The sequence below is a fragment of the Leptodactylus fuscus genome, chromosome 3 (genome assembly GCF_031893055.1).
Source record: "Leptodactylus fuscus isolate aLepFus1 chromosome 3, aLepFus1.hap2, whole genome shotgun sequence".
Taxonomy (NCBI): domain Eukaryota; kingdom Metazoa; phylum Chordata; class Amphibia; order Anura; family Leptodactylidae; genus Leptodactylus; species Leptodactylus fuscus.
Window position 1 is genome coordinate 83,279,401 of NC_134267.1, and position 24,802 is coordinate 83,304,202.

At 41.8% G+C, this 24,802-nt stretch overlaps 1 protein-coding gene across 1 annotated transcript in view; it reads right to left on the reverse strand.

The window, feature by feature from the left end:
- The window catches only part of SASH1 (SAM and SH3 domain containing 1), a 643,930-nt gene that overhangs the window by 117,230 nt on the left and 501,898 nt on the right, over window positions 1–24,802 (reverse strand). Inside the window, exon 2 of the mRNA XM_075267869.1 lies at window positions 6,911–7,039. Coding sequence (XP_075123970.1) covers window positions 6,911–7,039 — 129 coding nt within the window. The remainder of the gene's footprint in view (window positions 1–6,910; window positions 7,040–24,802) is intronic.

Here is a 24,802-nt window from a genome sequence, read left to right on the forward strand (position 1 = left end):
GTCAGACTGGGTCCGGCCGTGAGTGGCGGTGAGCGTTTTATGCTCTCCGCCGAAAAAACGTTTTTTTTAAAATCTGACACAGAGTACTGCATGTCTGACTTTGTGTCCAATTTAAAAAAAAAAAAAAAAAATGGTTTTGCAGCGGAGAGCATAAAACGCTCACTGGCGCTCACAGCCGGACATCTTTCAAACCCATTCATATGAATGGAGACCGGGTGCAGATGTGAACGAGCCCTAACTATGCTAACTCCTAATCCTAGGAGTCCTTGGACCCGCATACTGTTCAGGCCTGAAAATGCAGCCCACACAGACTGTATCTAGGCTCCAACGCTAAATGGGTACTCAGCCGCAGCTTGTTACTACCCCCCCCCTTCCCCACGTGCTCTATCGAAATAGTATATATGTCCCACTGATATGGACGTGAACATTTAGGTTTTATTTAGATGTTGCAGTTAAGGTGCATTTCAAACCACATCCAAAAAATACGTATGGTTCAACCACATCAAAAACTGTGGTTAAACTAATCATTTTTTCACATGCCATTTCTGAAGCGATATTAAAAGGAGTCCATCATTATATAGCCTTTTCTCATCTAGAGCTCTTTCTCAGCTGGAGAAACCAGGGAACACTGACAATAATGTTATTTGATTTCTCCAGAGTTTTTAAAGGGATTCTGTCATTAGAATCCCGTTTTAAGCTACACCGAAGTCAGAGTAGCCTTAAGAAAGGCTATTCTTCCCCTACCTTTAGATGTCTTCTCCGCGCCACCGTTCCTTAGATATCCCAGTTTTCATCTATCTGCTAATTATTTTTCTCGCAGCACTGAGGGCGCCTCCGTAATGTGAGAAAACTATCCAGCGCCACCTTCTTCTTGTTCGGCGCCTCCACCTCTTTTTCCTGTGGCCTCTCCCATACGGCCACGGGAAAATGCGCAGTCAGCGCTTTTTGAAGAAGACATGACGGGACAAGAAGAAGAGGCAGAGGAGGCGAACAAGAAGGCGGCACTGGAGTGTTTACTCACAGCACTGGGGACGCTCCCAGTGCTGCGAGAGAACTAATTAGCATATGGACGAAAACCAGGATATCTAAGGAACAGCAGCGTGGAGAAGACATCTAAAGGTAGGGGAGGAATAGCCTTTCTGAAGGCTATTCCGAAGAATCCTGTTTTAACATCATAAAGCCAGGGCTACTGAAGGACAAGCTGGCCCTTGTTGGAGTGGACCAAAACCTCTTCAACCACATCCTAGACTACTAAAACTCGAACTTTTATTGATATTCTTTAAAAGCCTAAAATGGTGGCACCAATAACTACCACCAAAGTGTAGGGGGATATATTAAAAGATGGAGTGGTGTTGGATTGTTGCCCACAGTGTGTTCACCTAATATTCAAAGCCCCTATAGCAGCCTGATCTGGTTTATCTGACATAGACTCACACAGGGGCACCACAAGGTACAGTTCTTGCCCCTTTTTACTTCATCAGTAGGTGACATGTGGGGGTTCGACATCAGGATCCTGCACAGATCAGATGTTCCAGCAGCTTTTAGGTGTCGGTAGCTGAGCAGTAGGCGGGGAACGCATGTAGTCTGCTTCTATTCAAGTAATAGGAGCTAAGCAGCAACCCTGACCACTTTATAATGGGGAATACTGGAGAACTGCAACTCCACTATTAATACTCATATACAGGCAGTCTGTATGCACTCCGTCAACACCAGTGCCCGGAGGTTGCAAGAACAGATGATTTCTGCAGGGCACGGGTGTCAGACTACAAAAAAATCAGATACCGAGGACCTATACTGTGCAAAATCACACCAAAAACTCAGTGTGTGTCTCCAGCCTAAGAATTCAGTATTTTAGCCATTTCTCTCGCTCTCACTCTCGCAGTGCGATGTTTTCATACACAGAGTCTGGAAGCCGTAATTAGTAAATAACTTTATAATTCCTAAAGAAGAAAAAACAGCACAACCACATTAATAGAATTCATGCCTTGCACAGCGGAACAAAAGCATCGGTATGCAAAAACCAGCAGAGCAATTCTGTCTAACATTATAGTCGTTGCTGATGTACTAAAGTGTACAGTAATAGCTTCCAATAAATATGTAAGTGTAAATAAAAATGTAACTCACGCTGAGCAAATTACATTAGAGGATAACAAGCAGCATTTGGCACGAAGCATATTAGGAATGAACTGGCAGGAAAAATATCCAAACTGATGGAAGACACTAATTATTCCAATGTTACACAGCTAAATAAAATGTCGTCATTATAATGAGGCATGTGCCAGAGTCTACTTACTCCATCAACTTCTACTATGCTAAATGCTTCCTTAACTTTTATCACTAAATACTAACAATTACTTTTATCCTCTTTACAAACCATTTGTGTTGGCTGACCCTGACAATTTAAAGGGGTCCAGGTGATCATTTAATGTGTATAGGATCCTCCGGACAACATGCCAACTATACAGGAACATAAGGATTGGGCAGTTAGAGGACATCTACCGGATTCTTTTGTTCTTTGGAAGATAAGCATTCTCCTCTCTCCCTTTATAGTACATATGCCTGCTTGACATGTGTGCATGTGTTGTGGGAATGGCAGATGAGGGGTATCTAATGTCAAGAGCTACATTACCAAAAGGGCTTCAGAAATACATCTATCAATTTCAACCTGTCATACATAAATGGATTCTCTGGGTTGAAAACACCGAAGATCTATCCTAAGAATAGGTCCCAATATTAGGTCACTCCCACTGAGGAGTTGTTCTCATTAGATGATACGCAGAGAATGGAGCAGGAAGAAGACGGCTCTGTTCTCTGCAAAGAGGTCAGACCAAGCTATTGCAAGCCAGCTCATATTCACATAAACGGCAGCTAAACTGCAGTGGCTCAGTTCAGTCCCTACGGAGAGAACACATCTGTCTGCTCCCTGCTCCATTCTCTGTGTATCATCTACCAAGAGCAACTGATCAATAGGGTGCAGGGTGTCAGTTTACCACCAATCTAATACTGATGACCCATTGGAATAATGGGTTATCAATATTTTTAGTCTGTAAACCCCTTTAAAGGGATTCTACCACTAAACCTTTATTTTGTGGTTAAGACGTCGGAATAGCCTTTAGAAAATCACCCTAGACTGTAGATGCTTAACCAATCTCGCCAAAGATAGTGGGTTTAGCCAGAATTTCATCTAATGTGTATGGCTACCTTAAAAGTATTCTACCACTAAACCTTTTTTTGTGGATAAGACGTTGGAATAGCCTTTAGAAAGGCTATTTGTCTCTTACCTTTAGACATGGGCTCCGCTGCACCGTTCCTTAGCAATACCGTTTTTTACCGGTATGCAAATGAGTTCTCTCACAGCGATGGGGGCGTTCCCACCACTGCCAGAGAAGTGTCTCCAGCGCCGCCTCCTTCTTTGTCCGCAGCGTCATCTTCAATATCTTCTTCCGGTGCAAACTCGTAACTTCTAGGCCTCGGGCCTTGGGCAGAGCAGACTGCACAGGCCACGGGAAGATGGCCGCTTGCACAGTATTGTTAGCGGCCATTTTCCCGTGGCCTGTGCGTCTGCACAGTCTGCTCTGCTCAAGGCCTGAGGCCTAGAAGTTACGAGCCTGCGGCGGAAGAAGATGCTGAAGATGACGCTGCTGACGAAGGAGGCGTCGCTAGAGACACTTCTCTGGTAGCGGTGGGAATGCCCCCATCACTGCGAGACAACTCATTTGCATACCAGTAAAAACCGGTATTTCTAAGGAATGGCGCAGCGGAGACCACGTCTAAAGGTAAGAGACGAATAGCCTTTCTGAAGGCTATTCCAACGTCTTATCCACAAAAAAAAAGGTTTCGTGGTAGAATCCTTTTAAGGTAGCCATACACATTAGATGAAATTCTGGATAAACCCACCATCTTTGGAGAGATTGGTTAAGCATCTACTGTCTAGGGTGATTTTCTAACTCTCTCCCAACAGCAGGTATCAGAAGCAAAGAATTTCAACAGCCTTGAACCTTTTCTTGTCAAGATAAGTGGCTTTCAGCAGTGTCTGGCAGTGGCTTATTCCCCACTCCCAACTGATAACATATGCATGTTCGCCCACACTAACGTCCATGCATATGTAAGTTTAGGAAGGATAGCTCACAGCCGACAGCCATCTAAAGTATACAGTAAGCTACATAGTTGATTTAGTTGAAAGGAAAAAACAACATAAAATAAACTACTGGCAAATAAATCAACAGAGGCCCTGCCCACAATGTTGGTACTGGTAATCTTGTAGCATTACATAGTTACTGCTTAGTTGTTCTATATGTAGTGGATACATAGCCTTAAGAGCAGCAATGTACAGTAATTTAGAGGCTAATAATAAATATAGCAAGGTCAGAAAAATATAATAAAGTAAAGTAAAGCAGCATCTGTCAGAAGCTTCCTAATTCTATTGTATTTACTTTGTATATAGGGCATTATGCTTCATGGGAACCTGGAGATCAGCAGGGAAACTCTGCACTCAAAGCTGCAAGGGAAAAGAAACTTAACAATGTATCTCAATGAAGCCAATGGGCTGTTCACTGATGGTCAATGGATGCACACCCCATAGACATTGGAGCAGGGAATATATATTGAGTCCTACCAGGGACACAAAGTAATGACGCCTGTAAAGCACTGCAGAATATGTTGGCGATATATAAGCCAGAGAAATAAATAATACATGATGAGCTGAAAATGAGTTTTGTTACAATTCGCTTTAATTACCAATATTTGGGACAGTCCATATTGTCATGATGCATTATGTATTGTAGCAATCCCCAGTAAGACAGCAGAAGCTCAGACTTCACAGAGAACAAAGCAGAGTGCATACAGCAGCGGCCCAGATGAGTTGCTGTCTTCCATTAAGCGAGTGATAAATCAGGTCTGGCCTACCCTGATTTATAGACTTCTTTTATTTCACTTATCTGTAACTAAGTTTCTCTGCTGTGAAGAGCGGGCAGCCAGAGGCGCTATCTGCAGCTTCCAAATGTGAATGCAAGAGAACAGGTTGTAAGAACAAATCATCGCTTAATTACAATCCTAATCTTTAAACCTCCTCAGCCATTTACACAAATTGCTTTCTCTCCCCGAAAATTCTGCTTTAAAACTTCTTCCTCTACATGTTTTCCCATCACTGATAATGCTGAAGCGTAATGAGAATACCAAAATAAGTACAATGTATCCTCTGAATACCAATAAATAACGTGTATCCTCCAAGTCACCTCCATATCTCAATTTCTTAAGAAAAAAACAGTAGTGTAGTTACTCTGTATGGCCCAAGTGTTTCGTTTGTTAACAGACAGCTGTTGTCCATAATAAAATAATTAAAACGCTGATGGCATCCGTGATGTAGAAATGTAATTTAGGTGGGTGGATTTAAGTTACCTGGAGTTTGTGGGGCATTGTTGTGTTAATAAAGTAAAGGAGTCACTAGGTATAAAGTTCTAAGACACTAAATCCAATTCATCTGGGAACTAACGAAAGCCATGTTTCTCAAGGTAGAGATCTTGCAGACTTAGAGAATGATGATGAATATGATTCTTCGATACCCCATGTGCTTCTCAGTTTCATCTAATTTAGCAAATAATTTGCTTACCCTTAAAGGGGTCATCACTTTCAACAGAGTTCGAAAACTTCATACTCCTTGCCTCAACGTACCGCCTCAAAAACACAACTCCTAACTAGGGCTAGGAGATTCTTACATAAATCAAAATCACAATCAATACGGAATTTTACCTCAATTACTATTAATGGCAATTATTTAGGTCACGCCCCTTTTAAACCATAACTCTTTTACAGTATGAGCACGGGACAAACCTCACGAGATTCAGCTCTCAAGGTTCGCCTGGCTGACGGTTTCATTTGGACTGAACATGGCCGAACCAAAACTGCTATTTTACTATGGGGCCTCTTCAGACCCCAGAGTATAATGATCAGAGGCCCAGAGGTCACATGGCACCACAGCACTTACATCTAGGTGTCACATTGCCACATGATCTGTTGAAGCTCACTCACAGGCTACAGCAGTCCCTGACATCAGTCAGAAGTGCCGAAGACAGCAGGAAATCACAACAGAGTCATGGAGAGGTGAGTAACACTGGTTGTTTTTTTTTTTTATGTTTGATCACCACCCCCCTTGGGCCTCCAATCATTATACTCTGGGGTCTGAAGAGACCGCTGAATATAATAGCAGTTTCGAATCTGACGTGTTTGGTCCGAAAGAAACTGCAAGTAGAACCTTGCAAATATTGTAATAACTGAACCAAAATAACCAATGTGAACAAAATTGCATTGATTATCCTGATTGAGGTTCAGTTTTGGTTCTTTTTTCGTTAATCCCCCAGTCCTTCTCCTAATTTTGCCTTTCATTTCAATGGGCTAGAGTTAAAAAAAAAAAAAAAAAAGTCAGGTAAAATTTGCCTCAAAAAGCCCTTTGAAATGAATGGGAGGCAGAAAAGAGAGGCCTAGCGTCTTCTCCAGATTTTTTGGTAGCAGTCTTTGCAAATAACACTGCAAAAAACTGTAGAATGCGCCTGGAGAAGGGTACAATCGAATTTTTTTTTTAGCTAGAAGAAAAAAAAACCTGCCTGACACTCATTGAAAAGAATGGGAGACAATGAGTAAATTACCTCCATGCCCTGTATAGAAGACAATGCTAGACAAGGCAGATCCCATCATCTCAAAGATCCATAGACACTGATGTTTGTCTACATTATTACCCATGGGCACCAGATTGCACCAATAAGGTAAGAAGTGGTTTACAGTTTGCTACATCATAAGACATGTCAGCGGATGACATCTGAGAAATCTGTTGTAAAAATGGCAAACACCTTTAAATGAAATCTTAAAGTTACCTTTGACATGTTAAACTGGTGTAAAACAATATATAGCACCTTACCTCATCGAGATCCTGCGAAACATGGCGCTTGCGCAGTTCCTCCATCCTCTCACACACGTCTGTAAAGCAGGTGTTGTAGTAGTCGGCGTACTGTTCGGCAAGGTCGTCAATATTTCCCAGTGAACCATCCTGCAAGCACAGAAGAGAGAATACAATTAAAAACATAAACCTCATACAGTATTTTAAAAATTAACCCAAAAGATGAAGATCAGCCATAACATTAAAACTACTTACATGTAATGTGAAGTATAGAACAATGATTATTAAACAACCTATATTAAAGCTCTATTCACTGAAAAGACTCATTTCAGAGTCAATTCATCTTAATGGGGCTATTCACAAACAATTTTTTTCAGACTCTTATAGTATGCAGGAGACGATATTTCACCATATGGAATAATAGACGGACAAGAATAACTGCAATAGTCCCCAACTCCATGGACATCCAGGGAAAGGGCCCGCAGGTGAGCGTGCTCACTTTTCTTGGCGTCCTGCCTGTACCACTGGTGCCCACACTGTCTGTTGACTATTCCGCCTTCTCCTCCCCCCGTTGGATAACCTGCAGGCCCTTTCCCTGGGATGTCCATGGAGTTGGACTTGGTCTAATATTTCGCTATGGCAGTGGTAATACTATGGTTGCCTTGTGAACATGTACATGTATCAGCACATCACTGATTTTCTTTTTGTGAACAATGAATGAGAATATGACTTCTTCTCATTACATACGTGTATCTTGCTGTGTAGTGAAGTCCATGAACACGTTACATGACCGTATTCATAGCCAGACGGCAGGCAGCACTTATCATCTAAGTTATGCTTTCAGCAAACTCTTAATGGTTCCAAAGGTCACAGAGTAGTTAGTGCACGGCCCAAGTAATCCACTTATAGAACAATGAAAGTGTCAGATCTCAAGCTTATTCTTATTATTTCTACAAGGGGATGTTTCGAGTGAAAAGCCATGAGATCACCTGCACATACCCACTCTCTAGAGTAGATCTATACACACTAAGGTTCTGCTCCCAGGCCCCGCACGTGTGGTCTAAGCATGTAAACATCATTCCAAACACACCCTTGTTACAAACATGCATTTCACTTTCTGGTAGAAAAAGAAGTGGTATATCAGCCTGGGCTATAGGTCAACTGCATACCTAGAGTCACCGAGACGCTGCTCAAGTGTGCAGAGTCAAGGAGGAGTCTTAGGCGTTTCACGCATTCTGCTTTCTTTGCTAGAGCACTCTGCATGACCAGTAAACCACAGAGTAAATCTACATTGGCTTTATCTGTGCACTGTGCATGTCCATGGTGTACTAGTGAAGGAAACAAACTGTCTCAAATGACCAGGGCATGTCAATAGGAAAAGCGACTCCATGATTCTGCATGTTCTGCTGCACCCCAGTGACTCCAGATATGTGACTTACCTACAGAGAAAGCTTTTTCTGCCACAATGTGGAAGCAATGTTTGGAATGCTGCTTACAAGTCCTACAAGTCCTATGGTGTCTCGGTTGTTGGTGACAGGATCTCAGAACACCACCAGTCTCTATTTAATCATACAATTAACATTGGCCATCTTAAGACTGTAGTCACACAGCATATGCCGATTTCATACACTGGCTATAAACCTAATCCCAGAACCTTGCAGAAGTGATTCTACACTTTCCAAATATGCCTCTGTTATTCAGCCTTGAAACACAATTTTCATGTAAATGTCTTAATAATATGCAAATGAGGTGAAAGTGCTTTGCTTGCCTCGGCTTTGGTCTCCATTCTAGATTTCCAGGCCAAGCGCTTTTCTCTCCATTTGAAATGGGGCTCCAAAGCTGAACAACAGAGGCACATTTGGAAACTGTAGAATTACCGTTACAAGGTACTGGAATTAGGTTTATAACACATTTACTGCTGACAGACTCACTTTAATGGTTTTCTAAAGACATCCATATGGACCAAGTATATGCTATAGAGTGTCCTTTTGACATGTGTTTGCCCAATTTATGCCTGGATATATATTATTTTTTAACTTTAGAAGAGGTTCAAGTCATCATCCTTAGTAGTTTAGCCGTCACAATCTCTTTTTGGCCATCCTTTCGTTTGAGTACCACAACTAGACGATATAACCATGAATGTCCAAATTCAGGGCACATTTTGGCTGCCAAATCTGAAGAAGCTTTTAGAGGACCTTTCATGTCCTTGGGCACAGGCGATTTTAGATACCATTAGAAAACCGAATTTAGTGCACTATTGGCTTTCCCATTATGTGCCCCTGGTGAAGAACTATCGGTGCTGTTACCATAGCTCTTCACTGTCAGAAAGGCGCTCCTGACAGTCTAATTGGGAACACCCCTCCTGACAGTCTGTCCACAGCACTATACTGTCAGAGGAGGCATTCCTTACTGCCCAGCGATGACGCTGAGTGGTGAGGAACGCCCTCCCCCAGTACTAGTCTATGGACGAGTACTGTCAGGAGATGGAGGGGGCATTCCTCACCACTCAGCGTCATCATTGGGCGGTAAAGAATGCCCCCCTTCTGACAGAACATCGCTATGGACTCTAGTGTCACAGACTGTCAGGAATGCCCTTCTGACACTGAACAGCTACGGTAATTGATAGCTCTTCACCAGGGGCACACACCGGGAATGCCGATTTCGGCACATAATGGGAATGCTGAATTCAGTGCACTGTTGGCTTTCTAGCAGTATATAAAACAGTGTGTGCCTGAGGACATGAAAGGTCGTCTTTAATGAATAGTTAAAACGGCAGGCTCTTTCTAATATTTCCTAAAAAGGTATTCCTCCAATTCAGTTTGGTTCGTGAACCTTTGAATGTATGAGACCATCTACCTGCATGGTGCTTTTCTAAAGTACTTATACAGATATGCCATTTTCTAGGGCAAATCTACTGTAAAAACTATAAACAAATTTTAATTTTCTTATGTTCTTATATACAATATAACTACAGAATCATGATAGTGTCTATGAATGATTAGTATTTAGTAATACATTATTTTTATATACTCTGACAATATTAATACTATAGGGATGCCCAATATGCCATATAAAATTAGGGCGATTTTTTTTTTTTTTTTTTTTTACATGCCAGATGTCTCCAAGTACTGTACTTTTATTCATCTGAGACTGGCTGGCTACTACAATACATAATGAATCCCCACTAGCACCAGCATTTTATTAAAGAGCATGTCTAGGGTCAATGGATCCGCAGCATTCATTAATAGCGCGCCAGAGGGCACAAGACTACTAGGGAGCCCATTCATCACTATTAACTGATCCTAGAGGTTCATAATCTCACACATTATTTGCAGCACTTGTCATACTGAATGCTAGGACATGAAGGTAATTGGAGGATATAGCACTGGAGAAGGCCAAATGAAAGAGCCAATTGTTTTACATTGCAACAGAAAAACAGACACTAGTAAATCATGAATTTAGAAGAGAGTGTGTTCTTATGGTCAAAGGATACCACTGTCAAAACTGCTCAAGTAAGCACAAGTAATAGAAGGACAGCTGATCAAACCACCTCCATTATGTTCTATAGCAAATCTGAAAAATGTAGCAGCATACATATTAACATCTAAATGCCACATTGTGGGACAGGTTATAGAGCACCTTTCACTGTCACCACCAACATCAACTCGGTTGGAATGTTTTCTTCTCTAGCCCCCACCAGTCCTGAGCAACTAGTGTTGTTAGTTTCAGATCTCAATATCCTAATGCTCTACATTGTCAGGTGGGCAGTCCTGTGCTTAAACAGATTTCCCAATACGCTACTTAGGCTAAGGACAGATTGTGAGCAGTGGGGGCTAGAGATAAAAACTCTTAACAGCGCCAGAATCAATGGAATGGCGGCTATTAAAAAATCCAAAGAGTTGGTGGAGGCGATGAAAGGTTGCATAATTTCTTACCCTGGTTTCACACTAGAGTTCGGGATTTTGTTCTTTGGGTCCACCAATGTTATACTGAAATCAGCAGCGAGAAAAGTCCTACTAGAAAAGTCTGCTATTTTAAGCAAAATAGGGGACGAGTCTCTGAACATTAGTGTGAATTTAGTGGTTGACAGTCAGAAAGTGGCCCTTGGTGATCATAGCTGGTCACCAGATGTTAGCCAAGCCAGAACTACAACAAGCAGCAGATTGCCTGTTTCCTTTATGTGTCTATGAGTTCCTTTCTAGCAAATACCAATAATCAAAATATCAATAATAAATTTTCATGACATGCCAAAAAAGTAGGATTGTTAGAATATCCAAGTAAAATGCAGCTACTATAGCGGCAAGTATCCACATTTAACCTGAAGCTGATCCAGTAGACAAGGCTGGATATTACACAAATAAAGTATCCACACGTGCTGCCAAAGATCCAGTTGGCACGATTTAGCGTCTAACTTAGTCTCTATTACAGAGATAATTATAAGCACACGCTATATTCTAATTGTATGTTTATTTTTCATACTAACCACAAAATAAATCTAGTTGGAAATAATCTGCGACAAAAATGTCCTTGCAAAGACGTTGCTTCATAAAACGGTTCTTAATTTAAAAAACAAAAACAGAAATAAGCCGAGCTTTACACTGCACTATCTGACCCTAGCATAAAAATCACCAAAAATGGAAGAGTCTAGCTCAACTAAGCTCTCCAGACAAAGCCGATGGATGGATGGGACCATTAGGTATGGCTGTTTGCTTTGAAGATGCCAGAATTCTGCAATACCTTTGTACTGATCAATATAGTTTATGAGCCATAACACCTATTTTGGAAACCATCTAGACCAGGGGTCCTCAAACTGCGGCCCGCGGGCCACATGCGACCCACCAAGCACTTCTGTCTGGCCCCGCCGACAACGCCGGCAGGCGTGCATTTATATTGAAGGTCCTGGGGAGCTCGGGCCAGGTCATGGAGCGCACTTCACTTTACCTATTGGAGGGCACCGCTCCCGATGTTTAAAAAGTTTGAGGATCTCTGATCTAGACAAATGCCAAATTTCACATCAGAAATAAAAATGGGAGCACCAAGTAATGTAAATGAATGTACGAGCTACGTTGACTAAACTTAAAGGGCAGCTCCACTTTTGGCCCCATACGAGTCATTTCAACTTGTCAAGTTAAAGATTTCACTAGAACATGGAGCCTAGGTCACAGAACAGCCAAACATCGCAGACTTACTTTACTGAGTTTTACGTCTTTCATCAAGTAGAAATGGGAGATTTCGTTTGTCATGAAATTCCATTATGACAAGACCTTCCTTCCTACAGTTCCCGTCTCTTCAACCTTTATATAGGAAGGGAAATGACTACAACTACTGGGGGCTAAATTCATTTAGTCTTACTCCTACACAGACTTGGTATACGGAAAAAAATCGTTTCCTGCTATTCGGACAGTAAAAGGTATGTGCGTAATAAAGGCAATACAGTTTTACTCGCCCAGTTCAGGATTTCCTCAGGAAATTCAGTTTTCTCCCACAGTTTTACATTAATATACATAAGAAAGCCCATGATCAGTGAACCATAAACATATTGGCATACTAACAAAACCCACCAAATTCTACAATTACTGAAAATTCATAATAACAAATGCGTTCAGATCTTTGGAGCAAATGTAATAATAGAGTATGGGAACTGGAGGAAACGCAGAACAGATTTACAATGTTTTCTTTCGGTGTGTTTATTTATACATAAAATAGATGTGATGATATTCTCAAATTATTAGTGATTAGTCTTAGATATACTGTTGAATCTAGACCTCAGGATATCTCTTTAGAATGGCCATACACATTACGTTTGTCAGGTGAACCCACAGCTATTTTTCCTCCATGTCATGGCCGTTTTAACACACTAATGGGACCAATGCAAAAGTTCAATAAGTGCTCAGAAACACCTGAATCGCACAAATTATAATGCCCCCTCAGTGGCCCCCACATAGTATAATGCTCCTTAGTGGCCCTTATACAGTCAAATTCCCCTGCATGCATCACACATAACCTATCCCCCGTGTCCCACCCCAATGCCCCCACATTTATTATATTGCCCCCAACAGTTTCATGTCACCTCCAGGTTGCCCCCACAGTTTCTTGACCCCCCCTGCTACTATAGGGCCAATGGTGCACTTATACCATTCGCCTATGGATAAAGAGGCCCTGCTCCACCCTCATGCACATTGTGAGGTCAGCAGTTTGGCCACCACTACTCTAACCTGTCCAGCCATCCTAAGCGACAAAAGCACAAACGTTCCACAAAAACGCTGTTCACCACTCAACAAAGAGCAGTAAACTTTTTAAATACTGCTGCTATTAAAGGGAATGGATCCCTATTTTTTATTCATTTAGCAAAACCAGTGAAACGTATCACTTATTTCTAATCCGAATTTCTTTTCTGACTGCTTTTTAATTCTATTTTCTGTACAGGATTATTAGGGCTGCCACCTAGCATGCCTCTTCTGCTCTGTTACCAGCAATCAGTGGTCTGCTTTACAGTAGGGCTGGGCGATCATGGCCTATATCAAAATGACGATTAACTGAACGTTCTGCTTTGATTCCAATTAATGAACGTTTATTTCAGGACACTCCCCCTTCATGTATTCACATAGTCGTAATCCTGATTGGATAGCATACAGTTAGTGACATATTCTGCAGCCAATGGCAGTGTGAGATATGACAATGTGAACAAGTTCTCATCGATTAATTGAGATGACTTTTGATTATTTTTGATTTATTGTCCAGCCCTACTTTACAGCAGTCTCATGGCCGAATGCAGTAATAGACTGGTGCTGCGTCACTGAGATCTATGGGAGAGTTTGCTAGACTTTCCAGTGCAAAGAGGTGGAGTTGATAAGCGTTGCCATCATCATCGTCAGTGGCGGATGCAATGATGGGTCACTATTGGTGTTCTCTGTAAAGCCATTATCTTCTATTGTAATCCTGTCCTTCTTATCTGTAATGAAAATGAGGTCGCAAAAGAACATCCCTACATAATTGTGATTTGTCAATCTATAATTAGTCTTAATGTCCAGAGTGAAAATTGCAGGATTTCATACTTATTTTTAGATCCAGAGAGTGACATGGAATTTAAAAAAAAAAAAATCATCAAAACTCTTATAAAAAAAGCTTAACATAAAACTTGGTTTACAAACTGTGTTTTTCTGGTGACACACTCCCATTAAATATAACTCATTTCATGCACAGATAAGGCAGTGCACAAGTTAACTAAGCATATGTTTATACATTTTCCTTTTAATGTGCATGTAGTCATTCATGATGGATACCTTGACCTTGTGTGGGGGCATTATGAAGGTGCTTTTGAAAATTTATGAACCTTTATTATAGGGTAATTATGACTATTTCAAGGGGCACTTGTGTGTGTTGTGCCTGATACGGTTTTTCAATGATGTATTCAGTGATTTTATTCTATGCAAAATAAGATGAATTCAAAACAAATATTAAGGGGATAGAAAAATGTGTCTCTCTGCGTCTTGAAGTAAAGTTCTTTATCCAAGGCCCTCTATTCAGTGCAGCTTGCACAGTACAATGTAGAGAGGATCTTTTGTGTCTCATTAGAATAACAATGGCTTTTATTGTTCTTCACAACCTCTATCCCTCACATCCCTAATGAGAAGCCTTGTGTAACAGTCATGGCTGTACTGTATTATGTAGAACAGCCTTCAAATAAACAAAGGGGCCCATGCACAGCAAGTCCCAGCATCAAGGGAAAACAACAGAACCAGCCACCCCATACTAAGGCAGGACGGAAACAAAACGGGGTCACAGACAGGACCATGTGTGATCTAAGGTCAACATTCAGCCAAACAAAAACCCAAGTTATATGAGGATCTAAATACTGAATATTTTCCAGCTGGGTAAAGTAGAAAAAAAAAAAAGTGTTACCCAGGTGGCGGTACAAGGGTCAGATCTGCCATATGAATAACGTATATCTACTCCCATATATCCGAATGCAAGAACGGTGCAGCACTCCAGTGGTTACGGTATAGGTAACTTATGAACGAGTTGGACTTAGATTGTAGAAATATGGTAGCATCAGAGTCAGTTCTTTGAGGGCGTACCACCTCAAGATCCCGGTACAACTACCTACTGATTTAACGGTAGTAGGGCCTTTGCTAATATAACTTCCATGTGAATTTCCACAGGTCAGCCTTGATAAGTTTACTTTTCTTACCTAAACACATGCAATTTATGTCAAGTCTGCATATGTTAGAGTTAAGTGAACCAAAGAAAACCACCATGAAAGTGTCAATTAGCTGGACAAAACAGCATTCTCCTATTACAGTATGTTCCTCAAGACCACGCAACATTCTCTTCAAGGAGCTAGAAAAGCATTCAGTTACAAATGAACAAATTGCCAAAATGAAATCAAAATAAAACTTGTTAAATCTTACAAAATGAGAACCACTTTCTGCAGGGTCACCCCTGCTATGGTGAAATGGACAGAGGTAGTGTTCATGATAGTCTACCTACCTTGTACCATGTTGTGGCCCCCAAAGGGTCCTGCTACAACTGCACCCACTATAGCTACGCCTGTCTGTATGTCTGTATTTTTGAAGATCTAAATCCCACGTATAGAGTATGGTTTACATAAAAAGAACCATTTCAAGTGAAAAGCGCCTTCCCCTTCTGCAGCGTTCCTCCAGGAGTGTGCCAAAGTTATGTGAGAGCATTCTTATATCCTCCTGATAGAAGGCTTCAATATACTGAAAATAATTTCCATCATACGTATAAGACATGGGATTCTACATCAGAAAGGTGCTGACTGCTACATGACAACAAAGAATAACTAGGAAGCAGACGTGAAGGACTTCATAGTGGAAGATAGACTAGGAATGCTGAAACTCTTAGTACCTTTATCACAGATTTATATCTAGGGCAGAAATATTAAAGGGGCATTCTAGGCTAAAAAGTACTGCGACCAATCCTAAGCATAGGTCATTAGTATCAGATTGGTAGAAGTGTAACATTCGGCACCCTCATTGTTCAACAGTAGTCAGCAGCTTACACATAGAGAATGGAGCAGGAAGCAGACAGCTGTGTTCTCTGAGTAGAGGTCAGAGCACGTTATTGAAGATTAGTTCTCATTTAGCTGAATGGCTGCTAATCTGCAGTCACTCTGTTCAGCCACTACCAGAGAATGGAGCTGTCTGCTTCCTGCTTCATTCTCTGTGCAGCAGCTGCTGAGAACAGTTTATCAGTGGGGGTGCAGCAGAGGTTGCAATAACGTTTCTAGAGGCGTCATAGATGTCTGTAAAGGCAATTTTAGGTTTTGAAAAATGTCTCATTTGTATTATTAAACAAACTTGATATGAAGTTCACATCATCACATGTATGGCAGATGCTGGAACTCCATTTAACATAGGGCCCTCTCAGGAGCTGCGGGGGTCTTCTGAAGGTTCCCAAGTCTGCCATAGCAATTGTACTGAGACCTGCCTTACAGTATTACAGCAGGGATTCCACCCTAGAAGACTTTATGGGTTATAAAAACAAACAAAAACATAATAGGTACCCTTGAGTCCACAAAAAGCCTAATAATGTATTCAAATATTTAACCCACAAAGGGATCATCTTAGCGGAGGGGGCGGGGGAGTTAATGTGTATATTCCCATTTTTAGAAAAGACTGATTAAAGGGATTTTCCTGTTTAATTTTACTCATGACCAATTATCAGGATAGGTCATCAGGAAGAGGTCAGTGAGGGCTCAATACCTGGGACCCCTGCTGATCAGCCGTTTGAAGAGGCTGTAGTGCTCACACAAATGTCTTGAACTTTTCATTGGTTTCATCGAGGCCATACAATTAAATAGTCTTACCCTATAGAAGTGATAGGAATGAGGCTGTTATTATATAGCATGCCCTCTATGAAACAGAAGGCATGCAACAGTAACAGTGAAGAGGTCACAATGCTCACACGTGTCTTGTGGCCCCTTCAGTTAACCAGCTGTGGTTCTAGCTGTTGTCCTGATGTTACATAACCTCTTTAATTTGCTTTTCATGTACAGAAGACAGTTCTAGTAATGGTTTCCCTGCATCCTCAGCAACCTCTTAACATCACGTATGGCCCCTTTCAATTACATGATGCAATGGGAAACAAAGGGAGAAAATGTTAGTAAAGCTATATATCCACATAGCGGCTTTCAGAAGGACTCTCTGAAATGCTTTGAATTCCTATAAATCACACAGTACATAGAACTTGCAAGCTTCCATATGGTAAGAAAGTAAGGACAGGGTGGAAGATGACAAAAACAAGTCCCAATCCTCCCCTCTTGGAAGATGCTACATGTAAGTCCACAATCTGAGAGATAACACGTGTTCCATGATGAAAACCATTCCAGATCACTTTCCTATGAATATTTTCAGAAAAGTATGTGGAAGAAACAGAGTAACGTTTCTGGCTAACAAAGCCACAATAAACATCCTACTAATTTCCTGATTATTTCCCAAACAGATAGACAATTACTCCGAAGTAACTTGTGCTTCCTCCTGGAGAACGCCTTACATTCCCCACCGGAATATTGTGGAAGAGGTGGGAGCTTTCCTGACCCGTGCTGGATGTTTTGGATTAGGAGTCTCCACACTGTGGTCAACTGAATGATAACAGATGGAGATGAAGGGAAGGTTTTTCACACAGTGGATTCTGTGGGCTGACTTCTATTCAGGGAGGTTATGCAGGACGTATGGTTCGCAACCCGCATACTTGATACAGATGGAAACACTTAGTGTACATCAATTGGAATCAGCTTCTATAGGCCAACAAAACCGCTCAATAATCACAAGACAAATCTGCTGCATGGAAAAAGGATTAAAAAAAAAACCTTTGGGGTAAAAGGGAGTATAACACAACTAGGTCTCCCTAAAAGGTTTAGAGGAGTGGTACCTTTTCACTTCATGGCCAACTAATGCATCCAAAACCACCAGTATATAGCACCAAACCAGCATTTATCCAACATGCACACGGCTGTTCCTGGCCTATCAGCATTCATTAGTACATAACATGGAATCTACGGTTCTATGGGGTTTAGAGGTTCTAATTCAAGTTATGTGGCAATATTAGGGTGGAAAAGTCAAAAACGGATCTAATGTCACCTTATTTAAAAGGGTTGTCGAGCCTCTTAAAGAAGCACTCTATCCCTGCATCCATCACCAGTTTGCCCATCTCTGCAGGCTTCTTTCATGTATACATCCCCACAGTCAAGCTTCTCCTTATCTCCTGGTCACATATCATCTTGGCTTTTATATATTTTTTTTTTACTCTGCTATCAATTTCATGATCCATCAAGCAGAATATCACATGGTCAGCTAGAGACTGTGCTATATATACCTGCTGTGGAGAAGTGCAATTCTACTTCTCTCTATATTCTCCTACATAATAAGAGACACTAAGTATACAAAGTATATATAGAGAGGCTGAGCTGTGCACTCCTTCATTATAGCTGTGTGATAGGAACTATCTGCTCATCAGCAGTTCGGGAAGTTACAGGGAGCTGTGCATTAAAGGGAGCCTAACACCACCATGCCTCCCCCCCAAGTATACTTAAGAGTCACCACTGTGTTACAGACCAGTACAGTGATAACAAACACACCTTGAATGTTATAAATTTTTTGGGAAAAAAATACCTTACATATTTATGCAAATTAGGTCGTTGATGAACTGGCGTACTGCTCTAATTCACACCCCTACCATCTACTGCCTGCACCTCCTCCTGCAACAGTTGATCCTAGTTCCATGACATCACTTATCCAACTTGAGCACAAATAGCAGCGCTCCAGGGATCTGAAGGCCGCCCCTAGTGCAACAATTGCCTCAATTGCATACCAATTAGAAGTTGCTTTTCTCCAAATCTACAAAAGTGACGTATATATCAATTCTACGTAGTAAACTATCAGTGAGGGATTGACATCACCAATGATCCGTTGACCTCAGAAGCTGCCAACTACCAGAACTACACATTGGATAGAGTGAGATGAGGGAAGCTCTACTTGAATGGGAATGAATTGGTCCCCTCCAAATGTGTCCATTCCTTTGGCTCTAATGTAAACAATAAAAAAACGCTGTCTTCCATCATGTTTGTTTACTTATGTAATGGAATAAAAAGTAAAAACCAAAGAAAGATTCTGTCATGTTTTTGGTTTGTTTTTGTTTTTTTACATTTGGGTGAAAGTATACAGAAACTCGATGGTTTCATTTAATGTTTGTTGCCCTCATCCTGTTACAAATAAGAGCAATGGTCAATGAATAACTGTAGTGTGAACCCACCCTTAGGAGTTCAGTGGAACTGTTGTAGTATTTTCTACCCATAATGCCACTAGTACACCCTAAAAAATAAAATAAATATACATGTAGGGCTTCTGGTAAAAGACAGTCACACAAAACAAAAATAGGCCACTAATGTCCAATGAGTAGCTGGAGACAAATCTCACCGTTAGTCCTTTGTAGCTATAAATAAACTGAATGAATGGCTGACTTCATGGATTCCCATTGTCTTTCCAGGCATGGCATAAACGTACAACTAAAGCTTCCAGCAAAAGAAATTGAAAGATGCCAATAACTCACAACGCTAGATGTCTGAAGACAAGGTTTAGATTGTTGTTACTGATCCTTTGGATTAACCATATACTTAATTGTTGGCCTCTGGACAGAGCGATCCGACCTACAAGTACATTAACAGGAAATGACACACAATGTATTTTGCAGACATGGCACTAAATGACATCTATTGGAATAATGAGGGCATTTCTGTGCCAGAGTCGCCACACTGCCTCCTTTAAGTCTTCACTGTGGGATTCCTCTATAGCTGCCATGAAACTTTACATTGAAAACCAGATGCCTGACTTCAGTAAGGACAAAGCATAACAATAATGTGACTGTTCACTGTCGGGAATTTCAGAAAACGCATCCACAGACTGTTTTATCTTCTCTGAAAGAGTGGATCTGTCTTAGATTCCAATGGCAGAATGGATGTTGGATTTTTATGAATAGAACAGACTGGAACTCTCTACATGACCTCCAGTGGCTGACTCTTTAAATGGCTTTTTTGGACCTCAGTCTCCCAGATAGAATTTGCCACAAGTATCCATCAATCATATACCCCCCACACACACACACACACACGTCCCCCACAAGTTCCAGCCATACAACACCATCATGTTGCCTTTTCCTGGACTTTGCCAGATGCTTTTCTTATGATGGAACACCAACTTCACCAAATAGATGGGATAGAGGCGATATCTGTACATCCACTTAAGAGGCTGTGCACATGAAGGGGTTTTCCGCCACCTAATGGATATTTGTTACAAATGGCCTATGCATGAATCATCCAGACCCCTTATCCATATTTCATACTGGTGAGCTAACCACAGGAAACTCTTATTAGTATATGATCTGTTCGGGTCCAATAAAAGGGTCAGTATTAGAAACTAAATAAAAAAACATCTCTTACTAATCCTCACTTCTCCTGCCCTGTTGCAGACAATAGAGGGAACCAGTCTCAGCTACAGATTAGATGGCATCTCCTATGAATATCAAGATCAGACAAAAGAAATAAAGACCAGTGGGATCCGATAAAGAGGACCGTTCATGTCCTGTAACATTGGCAGTGCACTGAATTAGCACACTGAGAGCTTTGCCACTATGTACCCCGCTTGCAGAGATATTTGTGCAATTTTTTTTAAAATTATTATTGCAGAGGGGCAAGCTCAGTGTTATCAATGGGTAGTGAGGAATACCCCAAAACACAACAAGGCTATGGAAGTGTACCATCAGGGGGGAAGCGTTCCTCATCGACCAGGAGTGACATTGACCTATGAGGCTGGCCCCTCTGCCGAGACTTACAGCAATGGCATCTCTGCAACCAGGGCACATATCAGCAAAGCTTATAGTGCACTGAATTCTGCACACTGTCAGCTTTCCTGCGGTATATAACACCTCCAATGATAAAGGACATGAAAAGTCCTCTTTAAGCACCAGAACAGACATGGTAAGGGAAACAACCTGGCATAGCGTAGACGGTATCAGCAAGAAATCTCTTAATTCCATATACTCACAAGCATTAAAAACATGAGGGCCTTCTATAAAACACTAGAGAAGTTGCCCAACGCTGGGCTTTACCTCACAAGGCTTCTTCTGGGGACATATCTGTCCCACTATTCTGCAGACTTTAAGAAGGTTAGCCAAGAACTTGTTTTTGTTTCAGTTCTCAAAGCTTTTAAAAGCAGTTGCGATCAATAGTGATATTTACAAGTGTCAGGACCCTACATTTACTGAAGAATGATGGCCAAAAGGTCTGGAGACTGTTTTCTCAGACCTAGGGATAGTGACGGGCTCTGGAGCCACAAGAAAACAAAATTTGTTCTCAGGACAAGATCCCATCTAGTCTGTATATACTTAGATTGTTTTCAAGTATTACAATAGTGAATTTTCACAGACCATCTGGCCCCTGGAGTTTGTCCTTCTACACAAGAGATACCATAGACTGGCAGGTGTCTGTTTCTTTCACAAATACCAGCATGTCCTATATTACAGCAAAGCTTACTACCCTATTCAGAACCACAACAAGGGCATACAGTATGGTAGATGCTATTTCTGAATACTAATACCACTGTCAGTCCTTAAAGGGGAAAGTGCCATTATGGAGACATAACCCCTATCTACAGGACATGGGAAGTGTCCAATCACTGGGGTCCGGAAAACACCTGATCCCTTAGTTATCAAGAGGAAGGAAGATCAAAAGTCCCCCTAAAGCCGTGATGGCAAACCTATGGCACGGATGCCAGAGGTGGCACTCAGAGCTCTCTCTTTGGGCACCCATCCATGGAACATATTATACTGTGTGGGGGCCACCATGGAGCAAATTGTACTGTGTGGGGACCACTGTGCAGCAGATTATATTGTGTGGGGGCCACTGTGGAGCAAATTGTACTGTGTGGGGACCACTGTGGAGCAAATTGTACTGTGTGGGGACCACTGTGGGGCAGATTTTACTGTGTGGGGGGTCACTGTGCAGCAGATTATACTGTGTGGGGCCCACTGTGGAGCATATTGTACTGTGTGGGGACCACTGTGGAGCTAATTGTACTGTGTGGGGGTCACTGTGGAGCAGATTATACTGTGTGGGGGTCACTGTGGAGCAGATTGTACTGTGTGGGGACCACTGTGCAGAAGATTATACTGTGTGGGGCCCACTGTGGAGCAGATTATACTGTGTGGGGGTCACTGTGGAGAAGATTGTACTGTGTGGGGACCACTGTGCAGAAGATTATACTGTGTGGGGGTCACTGCGGAGCAGATTGGACTGTTTGGGGGTCACAGTGGAGCAGAAAGCTCTATAAAGTCCCATTTGTATGACCATATTTTGCAGGTCTGTAATTGTTTGCAATTGTGGATCCGCACATTATTAAGGTTAAATTGCCATGTTGGCACTTTGTAATAAATTAGTGGGTTTTGGGTTGCAATTTGGGCACTCGGTCTCTAAAAGGTTTGCCATCACTGCCCTAAAGCCTCCCTGTGAATGGGGCGCCAGCACTCCATTCACTTCTATCGGACTGCAGGTGCTACAGGAGATTACAGTCTTGGCAGCCCCCTGAAGTGAATGGAACACCAGTCCCCCATCTTCCTGATCATTAAGTAAACCAGCCTTTGTGTCCATAACAGCACAACTCCTTTAAGTAAGAACACCCACTGGATTCTAACCGTAGAAACGGCAAGATACAACACTACATATCTGTTCAGCTAATGTAGTGTTGGTAGATCAGACACCATGTTCAATGTGACAGACTCCCTTTAAGGGTAAGTTCACACGAGTTTTTTTTAACTGAATTTTGACACGGAGGCCTCCTCAGAATCCGGTCCAAAAAACAGCTAGCCACAACTGGATGCCGATGCAGGGCACTGGTATCCAGTCGCGGCATTCTGCCCCGGATTAGGCCCAAATGAATGGGCCTAGTCAGGAAGGAGTGTTTGCACCGCAGACGCTGCGGCGGATTCTGCCGCGGAATCCGTGGTAAGATAGGGGAGGTCGCTTTTTTTTTTTTTTCGCAGAAAAATGCTGGTGGAAAAAAGAAGTCGTTTTTTGGAGCTGGATTTTGACATGGATTCCACATCAAAATCCAGCCCAATAAAACCTATGTGAACTTATCCTAAAGGTGTATTCCAGTAATTACAAGTTAGAGAGGATAACTGTCCCATTCCGAGAATGGGGGCTTCCAGGTGCCCCATTATACAGAAAAGCAGGGTGCACATGCAGACTAATACTCAGTTCATCTCTATGGGACTAACTTAGAAAAGCTGAGTGGCATTCTCATAGAACTGAAAAAAGACCAAAGAGAATGTGTAATGTGCTGCTTCATTCATAAAAGAACCCCCTTTTTATGATCAGTGGGGGTTCCAAGAGCCAGATTATCACTGATCAGTTATTCCCTATCATGTGAAACCGCCAGCAATGTCTACAGATAACTAACGATGAATCAATCCTTAATGTAAATAGATGGATACACAGTCTACAGCTATTACATCTATTATAATCTCTAGCGCAGGCTTTTACATACAGAGAGGTCACATGGTATCTCATTGTCAGAAGTTCTGCACTCCAATGTGCCAAATACTGCCACCTGTCTGACCAGATACAATTGATACGCATATGTATGGAGTATATGTCATATTATGTTATGCTTAATGAATTGTATACTGTTTGCATTAAGCTTTAACATATGCCCTGGATACTTGAACAAACTTGCAACAAGTAACAATATTAGTTGCAAAAAGTTCTGTATTAAACGGGGTGTGCACAAACATCTTATTAATGCACCACAGTGATACAAGGCAGAAGATACAGGGCTACAGCTACTATTATACAGCCCCCCCCTCCTCCTCAATAACACCAGAGTGAGAAGAGCCAGAGGCCATTCCTTCAGCATCTGGTCACTGACCCCTGATAACTCCCAGTTTACAATTCACACATAGACGTGAACTGGGCTGACCATACTGTGTGCACAGCTCTATAGGCTCCATACCTCCACATGTAAGATGCCATTCAGGAGTCTATAGGGCAATGTTCTTTGGGAAGAAGTATGAAAAATCACATTAGAAGTAATATAGCTCCAACACATGGCATAGTGCAGTACATAGATTGTTTACACTCAAATCAGTCCCGTACAAGTCGGCAAAGTTACGAATTGTATATTACAGGAGCATTAAAAGCAATACCACATGATCCTACAAATCATACTAGAATAATATGTACATTCTGCTGTAAACATGTATGTAATAGTCATGATAGTGACTACCTCCACAACACTGATACAGGTCACCATTACAGTGACTACATCCACAACACTGATACAGGTCACCATTACAGTGACTACCTCCACAACACATGGGAACATAGAAGACTGATACAGGTCACCATTACAGTGACTACCTCCACAACACATGGGAACACACAAGACAGATACAGGTCACCATTACAGTGACTACCTACACAACACATGGGAACATAGAAGACTGATATAGGTCACCATTACAGTGACTACATCCACAACACTGATCCAGGTCACCATTACAGTGACTACATCCACAACACTGATCCAGGTCACCATTACAGTGACTACATCCACAACACTGATCCAGGTCACCATTACAGTGACTACCTCCACAACACTGATCCAGGTCACCATTACAGTGACTACCTCCACAGCACATGGGAAGGTGTTTACTTAACCTGAATGGTCTATGTGATCCACAACTCATGGATCATAGAGAGCTATAGTGATCACTCACAGATCAAGGTGAAGTCCTGAGAACTGGCACAAGCCCGTGGCCACTGCATAACATACGGCTCTTTGCCCCCGACCAGGTAGGTAAAGCAGGGAGAACTAGTCAATCAGCTGCTGCACAATC